The sequence below is a fragment of the Silene latifolia genome, chromosome 2 (assembly GCF_048544455.1).
Source record: "Silene latifolia isolate original U9 population chromosome 2, ASM4854445v1, whole genome shotgun sequence".
In the NCBI taxonomy this organism is placed as follows: Eukaryota; Viridiplantae; Streptophyta; class Magnoliopsida; order Caryophyllales; family Caryophyllaceae; genus Silene; species Silene latifolia.
Genome location: NC_133527.1, coordinates 63,393,118 through 63,408,644, shown reverse-complemented (window position 1 = coordinate 63,408,644; position 15,527 = coordinate 63,393,118). Strand labels below are relative to the sequence as shown.

Sequence of the window (15,527 nt, the reverse complement as noted above, 5' to 3'; positions counted from 1 at the left end):
TATAAGGAGGACTATGTCATAGATTGACTAATAGTTTTTGATGAGTGTACTTGGTAATTGACATTCCTTTAGAAGAGTTCATCAAATCAACATCACTATATAATTGATCATACACAAGCTTTAAGCTTGTGGACATATAATGAATCCCATCATTATAGTTGTCTATTGGATCACTTTAAGTAGATGATCTTATGTTTCTATGTGCAAGCATATAAAGACGAATTTTTAGAACAAACAAATACGATAAAAGGGGTGACTTGGGTTGAAAACCAAGCCACCATAATCCAAAATACAACTATTGTTTAGAAAGGATCAACCATTTCCATGTCGAACGCGGAAATCAAAATAGTTCTAAAAATCTGAAACACAACTTAAAATAAGACAATAATAAAAAGCCAAGCTTCATTGGTAGCTACTCCTAGCTCCTTGATGATTTCTCAAGCTTGCTTTTCCTTTCCCTTGTCTTTGCTTAGAGGAGGCCCTATTTACAATAAAAAGGGATACATTATCACAACTTTGTATCAAAATACCATAGTTGAATTAGAAACATAAAAGAAAGGATAGTCATTTATCTACTGGAGTGATTTTTCCAGCTTTGATGTCACCAAGATACTTGGAACAATTCCTTTTCCAATATCCAACACCATTACAATAATGGCATTTGTCAAGAGGACCCTTCTTGGTCTTGGAAGTGCTAGCTTCAAAAGTCTTAGCCTTGGTGGACATGGGAGCTTGCCTCTTACCCTTTTTCCCATTCTTCTTAAACTTCCCCTTGCTCTTGGTGCTTATATTAAGCACATCCTTAGGTGGGTTAACATTTAACCTCATGTCTCTTTCGGCTTGCACAAGTAACTTGTGCAACTCTTCAAGAGACATGTCCTTGTCTTGCATGTTAAAATTCACCCGGAATTGAACATATGCTTTGACTTTGGATAAGGAGTGTAGAATCCTATCTATAATGAGCTCTTTGGGGATTTCAACTTTTTGAATCTTCAAAGTCTCAACTAGCTCCAACAATTTGAGCACGTGAGAGCTAACCTTTTGGCCCTCCTTGAAATCGAGATCAAAGAATGCCGAGGCTGCCTCATATTGGACGATCATCGGTGTTTGTGAAAACATTGTCACAAGTTTGGAATAGATTTCATTAGCGGTGCCCATTTTAAAGGCTCTCCTTTGGAGATCCGCCTCCATAGCAAAAATCAACACATTTTTCATTGCGGCGGACTCTTTGTGGTAAGCGTCATATGCTTCCCTAGTGGCGGCACTCGACCTAGCATTAGGTTCAGGTGGAGAGGCCTCGGTGAGGTAACGAAGCTTGTCGTCACCTCGGGCGGCTAATTTGAGTTGGGCATCCCAATCGGAGAAATTTCACCCATTCTTTTCAAGTTTACAACGATCCATGAAGGATCGGAGCCATGAAACATTAGTGAGAGGTGCGGCGTTGGTGTTTGGTGCGGCCATTTGTTATGAGAAATAAAAGTTGTCTACAAAACAAAATAGAAGGAATAAAACATTTGTCGTTTTAAAATAATAATAATACTCATAAAATTTTAATTTAAACAAGTTTTATTGCATTTATCTAGTGACCTCTACCCAACTTGATAAATGATTCCGAGACCCAAATTCATATTAACTTGGGCACAGGGTAGCCGATTCATCCCTTATCAATATAACTCGGTGGATTAACTCTTTAATCGATTCTACTTTTAGAACTCTCGGTCGATAAAATTACTCTAATATTTATCTATAGCCCAGAACACATGTGACTACGGTCATGAATACTTCCATTGAGCTCAATCCAAATTTCAAATAGATGTGTCCATGATCCAAATTCACATTAACTTGGGCAAGGGGTAACCGATTCATCCATTATCAACATGAATTCGGTGGATAGACATTTATCACCCACTTCCCCTACGTAACAAGGTTTGTACCCCGGTGTGGCCGAGCGCACTCCCTCACGAAATAGGTTTTCATGGTTTCTACTTTTTGGTAAGGCTAAGTCTCAATTGTTTATTTTAGCGAGAAGTCATGTCAATTTATTATCTATCACGTTTTAAGTGAACTAAAGCGGTGAACTACGATAATTGTAATTGACACGGTCGATAAACTCGATTAAAATGCATGTTTAGTTATGGCGATTTAGCAATGCATGCAACATATAAATAAAATGCAAAGCATAAATAAAATCCTAGTATGGCCTTCCTAGAATAGTAAATCTAATAAACTATTACAACTTCGGAAACCAACTCCTTTGGTCCCTTGAGTGGCACCGTCTTCAAGGAACTCCGGAATAAATAAATTACATAATAAATTACATAATTTCCTATTATACATTTGTAATTAAAAATAAAAATAAATCTATTAAATTACAAAACGGTGATATAAGATCACAATAAATTACAACCGAATCGATATTCCCATACATTTCGGGTAATATCAATTAAAAAACTAAGGCCATACTAAGTAAAATTACATAATTCAATAATTACATAAAATTTAAAATATGACAATCATAAATAAAATGCAGCATTATAATATGTATGAACATGCCTAATTTTATGCTAAATCGCCTTTAAGGAGCCAATATCGTATATTAATTGGTTTTTACAGATTTGCGTGATTTAACCTTTTAAAATCACAATAATTACATAAATTCATATTTATGTACAAGTTGATTACCCTAACCAACTTATGACTCAAAATTAGTCTCCACTAACATATTGACAATAATTAACCTAGATTTCTTAATATTGTTCATAAATGGACTTAAAATACAAAATTATGTCATAAACTTCAAATTAAATCATAAAAATTTCAAATAAATTCAAAATTTGAAATTTAAACTCATGAAAATTCAGGAAAAATACCATGACACTCATAATGTTCAAACCTTAGGTTAAAAATTTTGAAAATTTAACGAGAAAAACAATGTTGCGATTTATCGGATTTATCAATTATTACCATAAAAATATGAGAAAAATTATTTTTATTAACTTTTCACTTTTAGATCTTAAATATATGATAAAATATAACACGTGATGTTTTTCCTTAGTCATGAAGTATGTTTTAGCATTTTTACTAATTAAAGTCACTATTTATGTGATTTTTCATCAAAAATTCATAAATCATGCATAAAGACTTCATTATAGCCAAATATTTTACACACATCTTGTAAAATTGCATGTGACAACATACTAGATTTTTATGACCAGATTCGAAATATAACTCATATTAACCTATTTTCCCATTTAAATACGATTTTAACTTGAAAAATTCATATTTCGAGCAATACAACTCATTTTATTATGAAACTTTACAGGCCATCATTAGATAATATATGTGAAAACATATCCAAAAACCACTGGAAAAATCGAAGTTTAGCTATTTTAAGTCCAAAAATCACATTTTTATCATAAAATCACATTTTAATGCCATTATTATATAAAATGATCAATAAAAATCCATAAATAAACCAAAAAATCCTAAATACATTTTAGGATCAGAAACTTTAACATGCAAATAAATTTCGTGATATTTCATAATAAACACAAATTTATAAGTTTTGTTTGTTAATCTTATAACTCGGAAAAACAATAACCGATTTGCATGCAAAACACATAAGGCTCATGATACCGCTTGTTGGAAATTATAAATCTCATTATTTGACATATTCATATATGTTACAATTTAATTTAGTCATAAAATTAAATCTAGATCTTATGCATGCAAACTAAAATAGACAAGAGAAGAAATCGTCATTCTTACTACAGTAGTTTCGGATTTAGGGCACAAGTGAGTTTTCCTTCTTACTTGTTCTTGAGCTTTCCTTACAAATGGAAGAACAAGGATTCAAAGATAGAATCCCTCCTTAAAGCATATACCCAAGATGACCTCTTAAAAGACTATTATTATTTGATCAAGAATAATTATAATCTTACTAAAATGACCCAAAACTATTGTTTTGATCTCTATTATTTCGGTATAGAGAGGAAGGATTTTGGAGTTTTTATTTCTCTAAACTTCTCTAAGTTTTTGGTTGTGCAATGAATGAATAATACACTAGAGAATGTCTTAGTGTATATCACAATATAAATTGTAAAAACCCTTTGCCTTTGCTATAGGAAAATCGGGTATAGGGGGTGGCAAGGGCCAATGCATGACCAAGATGCTCTTCACAAAAGCAACTAGGTGTGCATGGCTATCAATTAGTTTTAATGATTATGCTTCTTATATAAAATAAAACATAATACAAACCCCAACCCACCCCATTATTTCGGTACATATATTGTAAAATGGGAAGTCCATTTTACAATTTATTTGTCAATTTGTCACATGTAACATGTTCCATGATATTATGTGTATAAAATGTATTTTTAACAATTAAAAATCAACATATTAATAAAATATGTCACTTATAAATTTAACCTAGTAATTCATAATTACTTGTACCGTAATGGGTTTCCGAATCATAAATTACAACATTCTGTATTTATAATAATTTATTCATTCCGATTCAATTGTTTCCGTAAACGATAATTTCATCTAAGTAATAAAACAATTCGATCACTTAGACCGTATCTTATTTAATCAAATTACAATGAGACACGTAAATATTACTTCCAAAATCATCCGTCAATTTCAAGTAATTTAATTAACTCGTATCGTCATACGATCAATTAAATATTCAATTAAAAGTATCATCCTATAGGTATGACCTTATGGGATCAACTGATCACCACCGTCGTACGACAGTAATGCCAAACTCTAGTCAGCCAATCATTACCGATATGTGTGGACCAGTTGACTGTAAAATGTTACTTCCCACATGTATTCTTAAATATGAGATTTAAACATGTGATCATCATGATCAACAGTTGTGATCGCATTATTGTCGGAGGACACTTATTCCAACACACTTAGCCCCAGGTCCCTCTCATCTTGCACAAGCATTTTGTGCAATTCATCGAGGGATACTTTCAAGTTTTGCATATTAAAATTCACCCTGAATTGAACATATGCCTTAACCTTGTTTAAGGAATGAAGAATTCGATCAATGATGAGTTCTTCGGGAATCTCTATCTTTTGCAATTTTAAGGTCTCAACATGCTCCATCAACTTGAGCACATGAGGGCTAACCTTTTCGCCCTCCTTAATGTTGAGACCAAAGAATACGGATGCCGCTTCATATTTAATGATCCTCGGAGCTTATGAAAACATGGTCACAAGTTTCGTATAGATCTCATAGGCGGTGCTAATCTTTATAGCACTCCTTTGGAGTTCGGCCTCCATAGAGAAGATCGACACATTTTTGATCGCGGCCGACTCCTTTTGGGAAGTCTCATAGGCTTGCCTAGCGGCGGGAGTAGATCTAGCGGTAGGTGCGGCGGAAGAGGCCTCGGTAAGGTAACGAAGCTTGTCGTCACCCTCCGCGGCCAAGCAAAGTTGTGCGTCCCAATCGGCGAAATTGGACCCATTCTTTTCTAATTTACAACGATCCATGAAGGATCGGAGCCATGAAACATTGGTGAGAGTGTTTGAGCTAGTGGTTGCAGATGAAATTGGAGTTGCCATTGCAATTGAGAAAACAATTTCGACTACAAAATAAGAAGTGAAGGAATTAATAAACATCTATTGTTTTAATAATACTTGTAAACATTTTAAACAAGTTTTAAGCATTTATATAGTGACCTCAACCCAACTATTATAAATGATCCCGAGATCCAGATTCATTTTAACTCGGGCACGGTGAGCCGATTCATCCCTCATCAATATAACTCGGTGGATTAACTCTTTAATCGATTCTACTTCTAGAACTCTCGGTCGATAAAATTACTCTAATATTTATCTTTAGCCCGGAACAAATGCGACTACGGTCACGAATACTTCCGTTGAGCTCAATCCAAATTTCGTATAATAACATATTACTACCCACTTACCCAACGTAATAAGTTTAGCACCCCGGTGAGCCGAGCCTACTTCCTTATGAAATTGGGACCCATGGTTCTACTATTTGGTAAGGCTAATTCTCAATTATTTATAAGTGAGATGTCTTGTCAATTTATTATCTATCTCGTTTTAAGTGAACTAAAGCGGTGAACTACGATAATTATAATTGACACGGTCAATGACTCGATAAAGTAAAATACATGTGTAGTTACGGCGATTTGGCTATGCATGCAAACATATAAAACAAATGCAAAGCAAAAAACAATAAAATCCTAGTATGGCCTTCCCAAAAATAGTAAATCAAATAAACTATTACAAATTCGGAAACCAACTCCTTTGGTCCCTTGAACTTCATTTGGCACGTACTTCAAGGTAACACCGTCTTTGTCAGACCACCTTCTCGAATTGCACCATCTTCAAGGAACTCCGAAATAAATAAATTACATAGCTTTTCTACTTTATACATTATAAAAACAAAAACAAAACAAAATAAAATAAAATAAAGGTGATACGAGATCACAATAATTACAACCAAATCGATATCCCCATTCATTTCGGGAAATACCAATTAAAAACTAAGGCCATACTATGTACAAATTACATAATTCAAAATTATATAAAATAAAATATGACAATCATACTAAAAATGCAGCATTAGTATATGTATAAAACATGCCATGTGATGTGCCAAATCGCCCTATTTAAGCTTATATCGTATATTCGGTCCGGTTTTATGGATAATTGTGAGTATTAACTTATTAAAATCACACAATATTACATAAATCAAATCTATGTCCAAGTTAATTACCCCAACCATCTTAGGACTCAAAAATTTAGTCTTCACTAAATATTTGACAATAATTCAACTTGATATTTTATAATTGCTCTTTAAACACTATTATTCATAATAATAAGGAAATAATTCCCAAAAGGTCATAAAAATTCGAAAAATCAAAATCATAATTTTGTATATTCTGGAAAATTCAGAAAATCCCAAAATTCGAATAAAAATTTGCCTTTAGATTATATTAATTTATTTCACAAATAAATTGTATAAAACATAATTTTAACCTATTAATTCCAAATTAAACATAAAATCATGCAATAAATTAAAATCAAAATTTTGAGTATTCTAAATAAGTCGAATTTGATATGCAACTTTAGATCTAATGTTCATATTACATATACAACATTGGGAAAAAAATTTATGCCATAAACTTCATTTTAGCTATTTTGCTAAAATAGTCACTATTTATTCGATTTTTACATCTAAAATTCATAAATCATGCAAAATGAAACCATTTCATCTCAAAATTTACATACGGTGTGTAAATATTGCATATGACAACATACTAAAATTTCATGGGTTTAAACGAAGTCTAACCATTTTTAACCAAAATACCTCTATTTAATTGATTTTTATCATGTAAAAATCATATAAATCATGCTATATAAAACCATTTTATACAAAATTTTACATACAATGTGTACAAAATGCATGTGAGGTCGTGTAAAAATTTCAAGATCAGAATCATAGTCTAACTAATTTTAGCATTCTAAGTGTCATTTTATACAATAAAATGTAATAAAAATACTAATAATCATTTTAAAGAGCAATAAATTACCATAAATAATCAAAATGACCTAAAATCCATTGAGGACCAGAATGTTTAACATGCAAAATTTTCATGGCAATTATCTTCATAAATCACAAATTTTTAGTTTTATATGTTAACATATTAAGTCGGAAAAACAAAACCGATTATGCATGCAACAACTCTTGCTCTGATACCAATTGTAAGATTCATTAATCCCTTATTAGACACCTCTAATAACTAAGTGTTTATAAGTTAAGTCATAAACTTAAAGGAACTTATGCATGCATAACAAAGTAAGAAGAAAAATTGATTATTCTTACAAGGAGGCCGAATGGTTTATACTAATTTGGTCTCATACCAAATTAGTCTTCTTAAAGAAAATTCCAAATACCCCAAAAACCCTAGATATAATTGCAAAATCTACTCCTTAAAGATTTGTACCAAGGAAATCCTTCTTAAATCAAATACTAATTTGATACTAGAATTAGTATAAGACTACCTTAATAAGACTTAATATTATCTTGGTAATATTATGATTTTGTGAGTTTTTCTTCTTAATAAATTTTACAACAACTAGAGAGAATAATGATGATCCTCAAGATGTGATGAATAAGAATAATATTAGTAGTATGTGAAATACACTACTTGAGTGTAAATGGGGGGAGGGCACCGGTTTTGAAATGGGTAGAGTGCCCAATGCATTTTCATTTTTCTCTTCTCAAGAGTGTACGTATGCATGCCTATGATTATGACGTAATCATCATGCTTCCCACTTAATTAAATAATTAAAGCACAAATCCTCCGCCCCCTACCATTTACACGACACATACATGTTAATAAGGATCCATTTTAACTTTGTCAATTGTCAATTTTGTGTAATGTGACATATTGGACATGTTACTAGACATGTTAATTAAATAATGCATTTTTAACTAATTAAAAATTATTATATTAATAAAATAAATCACATACAAAATTAGCTAGTAATTCTTGATTACAAGTACTTAAAATGGGTCATTCAATTATAAATTACAACAACTTGTATTTATAATAAATTATTCATTCTTATTTTAATTGTTTCATAAACAATAATTAAATCTAAGTAATACTCCCTCCATTATTTTATATATGTCATTCTCACATTTCGAGACACTCACTTTTCTCTTCAATATCTCTCAAAATATATAAGTTAATAATATGAAATGTATACTCTTTTGAAAGCAAATTTTATGACGAATCTAATGATATAATTTTCATAATTTTTTCTAGAGTATATTTTTATATAATTAAAAGTCAAAGACTTACCTCGTAAAACGAAAACGTCATATATAAAATAATGGAAGGAGTAAAACAATTTAAATTACTTAGACCGAATCTTATTTAATCGAATTACAATAAGATACGTAATCCTACTCACACAATCATTTGTTAATATTAAGGAATTAATTAACTTGTATCAGTATACAATTAATTAATTATCTATTAAGAATGTTTCCCTAAAGGTATGACCTTAAGGGATCAACTGATCACCACCGTCACACGACAATAATGTCAAACTCTAGTCAGTCAATCATTACCGATTAATGTGGATCAGTTGACATTAAAATATTACATTCCCTTTAGTATTCTTAATATGAGATTTAAACATGTGATCGCATTATTATCGAGGACATATACTCCAACAAATCCCTCAGTATTTACTTGCGTCCTAACACAAGTTTCGCATTTACATCGAGTGATTGAAGCATTCCTCACATTTCTATTAGAGACTTCAGGGACGCCATTCAAGACAACTCTACTCCCATTCCCATGTTCACCTTCGCAAGAGCATCTAAAGTATCTCTCAATCAACGGCTTATCTTTCACATCGGCCCTACGAGATGTAGGTTTTTTGATGCTGAATCCCTTCAGTTGCGAATGTTTCCGATACAAGTTGTAAATGTGTTCCTATTTTGAAACTTTTATTCCAAGTAAACTGCTTGAAAAATCAGTACCTGTCAATCAATAAATTTATAGCTTACGTTAAAATGGTAACACTGAAATCTAAACTGGTGAAACTGTAAGCTAAAATGGTCACATATATTACTGAATAACTGAAAAAACTTTTCATCAGCTGGCATTTAAATTGACATTACACATTGAAAATATGGTTAAAATGGTAACACCGTAAGCAATATTTTGATAAGAATGCCAGCTTTGGTTAAAATGGTAACACTGAACTCTAAACCGGTCACACTGTAAGCTAAAATGGTCACATATATTACTGAATATATGTAAAAAAAAATTTCAGCTGACATTTAAATTGACATTGCACATTGAACATGCGGTTAGTGCACGTCAGTTTTCCTTTGCATTGAACATTAATAAAATCTTCATCAAAAATTGATATTTTTCTTTATCTAAATCTAATTTAACAAGAACAAGAACAACAACATAACATCATGCATTATATTGATGAATATTATATTGATCTAAAACAACAAAGAAAAGAACAACATGCAAACAAAGAAAATAACAACAACAAAGATTTCCTTCATCTAAAACAACACATAACATCATGCATTATATTGATGAATATGTTTATCATATTGTTGCCCTAAAATCTGATGAACAAAGAATGCAAATATATCGACATATTTGCATTTTTAGATCAAATTTATTAATAATTTCAGCCGTAAATTTTGATCTAAAATGCAAATATATCGACCCAAACATATTGTTGCCCTAAAATCTGATGAACAAAGAAAAGAACTTTAAATTAAAAAATACACACTTTACTCATCAACATCGTCACGAAATCTTCGTCATTACCAATCACAAATACACCATCATCGTTTTCAACATCCACAATTCTGTTTTCAACATCAATAATTTCAGTGTTAACAATACCGTTTTCAACATCAGTTTCAACCATTTTTTTTGTTTTTATTTTTTTGGTTTTATGAGGAATTTACGAAGCTAATTAACTACATTAATTTGTGATGAACGGTTGTTAGATTGATGAATATGAAGAATGAAAAATATAGGTTGAAGATTTGAAGATGGGAAGATTTGATAGCATGGGGTTGTGTTTGAGTTTTTACGTGCCCTTCTTACAAAGATTTGATGTGTTGTATTAATTGTCCCCCACCCACAATAATATAATATTAGCTTCTCCTATACACTAACTACACAAACGATTAGCAACCCACTATCTATCCACTATCTAACCCATATTAGTGTAAAATGGTATTGATTTACCCCGTCTTCACCTTATGACGCATAACGTCGGTCACAAATGAGAATTTGTGTTTTACCAAACCCAACATGTCCGAACTCTTATCCCGCTTGCCTAAACTGTGGTCTAAAGTCTAAACTTACCTTATCCACCAAAAAATTGAAGCTATACGCACCACAAACTTATTTTATCCAAAATCGCTGTGCTTTCAATGGCTTCAAATCATCAATTAGTTCTCACAAACAAATCCATCTTCTTCTTCTTTAGCACATCGTTCCTTGATCACAATTAAACACTTATGATGGCTTCCTCTACTCTCTCCGTTGCCACCCCAGCTCAGGTACTTGCTCATATTATTTCCCTTTACTCCTTCAATAATAATAAATAAAGTTGGTGGAGAAACCTTAAGATACTCACTTGTTTAACTATTACTTCGTCTTAGTCTTTCTATTAGACTTTTTTTTTTTCTTTTATGGGTCATTTGGAAACTGTTCCGTCGTTGGGCAATTATTGGAGTTAGTTCATTATGGGTCATTCGGAAATTATTCCGTCGTTGGGAAAGTACTGGAGCTAGTTCATTATGGGTCATTCGGAAACTGTTCCGTCGTTGGGCAATTACTGGAGCTAGTTCATTATGCGTCATTCGGAAACTGTTACGTCGTGGCAATTATTTGAGCTAGTTCATTATGGGTGATTCAGAAACTGTTCGGGTTTTGGGCAATTACTGGAGCAAGTTCTTTGTAGGTCATTCGGACAGTTCCGTCGTACCCAAAATGTCAATTTTTTTTCCATGGCTATAAGACGATGACTGTTATATTGTGAAAATTTTCTACCTGTTTGGCTCAGCTATGCTCAAGCAAGAGCGTGATATTTGCACCATCAGTGGCGCTTGCAAAACCAAACAGGGTTAAAATGGTGAAGGGAATGGCAAAAGAAAGAGGAATGATGGTTATATGTCAAGCAACAAGCATATCAGCGGATGATGTGCCAGACATGGAGAAAAGGAAGCTGATGAATCTCTTGTTGTTGGGTGCAATATCACTTCCTTCTGGGTTTATGTTACTTCCATATACCGCCTTCTTCGTTCCTCCTGGGTACGTCTTTATTTTCTTCCCCCTTTTTTTCCTACACGGTTTTATAGGTCCAGTTATACTTTAGTGTAATAAGTACTGTAATTCTGACCATGTATTTAAAAGATAGAAATTAGTTTCAGAGATTGATTTTATTTAATTTAGTACTGTCTTTTTCATATTATATATAGAGAGAAAAAAATGAAAATCAAGAAGGCTGAAGAAAAATAACACTAGTGAGGGGTACGATCAGTTATCACATTTGTAGCATCAGATGGTACTGAATAACATGTAATGTAATGAAATTGAATTCAGAAATAAAAGTGAAAGATTTACCCATCGTTTGGATATAAGTTGATGAGATCAAGGGGATGTAACTTGTAAGGGCAGGTAAGTATGACAACGTATGGTGAATAACATGTAAGTATGATGATACTGCACTGCGATTGCTAAGGATAGTGTGATCATGTTTTGTATTAGGCCGCAAGTTTGAAGCTTAAATAACGTAATTTTACAAGTTCGCTTGCCCACCATCCACTACAATGAATTTATGTTCACAAATTAACTTGGGCTTGTAATGTCTCTTTCATAATTTTTTGGGATTTTCTATAAGGTAACCCTCAATTTTTTCGATTTCTATAAGATAACCCTCCATTTAATTAAACTTCCAGTGGTAACCCTATACTCTATATAATTTAATGAGCATGACCTTATTTTTCCAATCCGTCAAATTTGACGGTTAATTTTGTGACATTGACTTTAGTTAGTTTCCCTCCCCTTCTTTTCTCCTTCCTCCTTTTAAATTCCCTGCACTTCTTTTACGTCAATTGTTTGCTCCATTTTTCCCCAAACAGACCAACAAAAGAGATAAAAGGAATAGAGGACCAAAAACTAATGGGTACAGCACACAAAACCCAACTACAAAGGCATTTAAACTCAATAACAAATCTGAAAGTAGAGTCCATATTGCATCTATCTACCGAATTGAGGTTGCTTCAATCTCGGTTGTCTTGACGAATTTTTCAACTTACCACTCCTAATTCTACCGAAATTACAGAGAGTGAATGTGGAAATACATAAATTCTCATTTAAGACGGACACTATCCGTCTTAAACTTAAGATGGGTCAAATATATACAAATTACCTCACTTGTTGCCTAGAAAATGCCAATTTTTTTGTCTTTATTACCATCATGTGGTATTATGTGACACGTCTTAAGTTTAAGACGGATAGATAGTGTCCGTCTTATGGAAGACAAACAAAAATAAAAAGGAGAAAGATGAATACCTGGAAAACACAAATGAAGGATGAAAAAATGCAGGTTCTTGATGAAAGATGATGGATGAAATTTGGGTTGATTAAACATGAATTTTGGGTTCAGAAACTATGATTTGGGTTGGCAGAGGAAACAAGGGCGTCTTAAAGTAGATGGAGGCCCGGTGCACCACAAAAAAATGAGGCCCTAAATATAAATGTATAAGTGTACTATATGTGGAGGTTTGTATTGAATTTTATTAGTAAAGCTTATAAATTCGGCGGCCAAAACTGGAGGCCCGGTTCCGTCGCCCGGGGTATTAGACGCCCCTGAGAGGAAATGTGAAAGGGTTTGTGAATGAAAGAGGGTTTTGGGTTTTGTTTTTAATTTATTTCCAAATAATTGCTTAGTTATTAGTGATCACCACCATTTTGCCATGTTGAGTAACATATCAACAATTAACGGCAAAGTTGACGGAATTAAACCTTGGTGTCACGCTGATTACTTTTCAAATGATTAAAAAAAACAGTGGAGGTGGTGGTACCGGGGGTACAATTGCCAAGGACGCCCTTGGAAATGATATAGTTGCGGCCGAGTGGCTCAAAAACCATGGACCAGGAGACCGAACACTTTCTCAAGGACTTAAGGTAAGTAAAAATCTTTTATAAAACATACAAGCTACATCCCCATTATTTGGCGGTTTTTGAGAATTCCATTATTGTATTTAATGGACAGGGAGATCCAACCTACTTGGTTGTCGAGAGCGACAGAACTCTCGCTACATATGGGATCAATGCTGTGTGTACTCATCTTGGTTGTGTCGTTCCTTTCAATTCTGCTGAGAACAAGTTCATATGTCCTTGCCATGGATCCCAATACAACAATCAAGGAAGAGTTGTAAGAGGACCAGCACCTCTGGTATGTGTCATGTAATGAGTTTTTCAATTTAAGAAAAAATAAAACAAAACAATTTTGCTAACTCTGCATTTGGATGAACTAAAATCCTTCAACTTTACTCTTCATTTTTACTGCAATTGCAAGAACACCGTTAGTATTAATAGGACGTATCTTTAACTATCTCTCTTGTCTTAAAAAAAGTTCACTTCCAATAACATTGCCAACAGATTGCAAGAATGCCCTCGCTAAATACACAACTAGAAGAATGCTTGTAGAAAATGAAATTTAGTGAAAGTTTGATGATTGATACAATGTCCTACACTAACATGATTTCTACTGATATGAACACAGTCTTTAGCGTTGGCTCACTGTGATATTGATGACGGGAAGGTGGTTTTCGTTCCATGGACTGAAACAGATTTCAGAACCGGAGAAGCACCTTGGTGGTCGGCTTAAGCCCAATTATTTCTTCTGTTCATTATGATGTGTACTTAATTGTTTGCATCATGAGATATATATTCTGTATTATACACATCGCCATGTACAATTTCATGTTCAAAGATCCAAAAGTTTTCAGCTGGCAGATAAATTTTGTTATTTTCCTAAATTTTGTAAATGGCATGAAGGTGTATGTTAGGGTTTCATTACAATTTGGAACAGCATTTTAATACACCTCAATCCCAATTTTGTTGTCCTCTTTCCTTCCAAATTTATCCAAAAATTGTTTCCTGTCGTATATTTAATAAGGTAGAAATTTGATTATCCAACGTTGCCCCCACTACAATCATAAGAACAATGATTTTCTTTTACGAGTCATAGGATGTTGCAATCTAATCAAAGATAAATACGCTAGACACAAATAAATGTAGTAATAGGGGTCGAACACAAGGAGATGGGAATTGCGTAGTGAATTGCTATTAGTAGAATTCTATCTAGGTCGATTCAATTGGTTGGTTCGTTTGGTTTGGTAACATGAAAATAAAATGATATAAATAATATATGATAAAAGAGTATAGGGGAGTCGGGTCACACATACAATTATATAGATGTCCATGTTAAACTCGGAATAGATAATATTGTCAATTGTTTAGGTCTTATGACAACCATCTTTCGGCCTTATTGTCAACCATTGAACGGGTCCTAACGAGTTCTCGCTATGGCTAGGCCGGTTTACTAAAACATGCTTAGTCTAATTCATTTTTGTGCCTCTCGACTTATAAAAGCGAATTAACAAATTAATCAAAGATAGTGACCAATTATCAACATTAGCAAATAAAACAAGCATGTGATAGAAACTATTAAACAATATTACATCATCCTAATTTAACATTTACAAATATTAAACATGCATGGCTTCCCTATTCCCTAGACATATGAAACTACTCACTCATATTCGAAATAAGATTAGTGGTGTATGAATTAATAAACATGATTATAATGGAAATATAACTAAATGAAAGGTTAAGAATTATGAATAAACTAAATAAAGATAACATATGAAATAATGAAATTGCTAGTGATGAGAAATGTAAATGAAAATG

General features: G+C 32.7%; 1 protein-coding gene across 1 annotated transcript; it reads left to right on the top strand.

Annotated features, from left to right (window-relative positions):
• Positions 1 to 10,885: 10,885 nt before the first annotated feature.
• On the top strand, positions 10,886 to 14,681 carry LOC141642791 (cytochrome b6-f complex iron-sulfur subunit, chloroplastic). Its single transcript, XM_074451737.1, has 5 exons — positions 10,886 to 11,104; positions 11,611 to 11,858; positions 13,619 to 13,736; positions 13,825 to 14,007; positions 14,338 to 14,681. Exons 1-5 carry the CDS (start codon positions 11,063 to 11,065, stop codon positions 14,440 to 14,442), a joined length of 696 nt encoding a protein of 231 aa, XP_074307838.1. The 5' UTR covers positions 10,886 to 11,062; the 3' UTR covers positions 14,443 to 14,681.
• Positions 14,682 to 15,527: the final 846 nt, after the last annotated feature.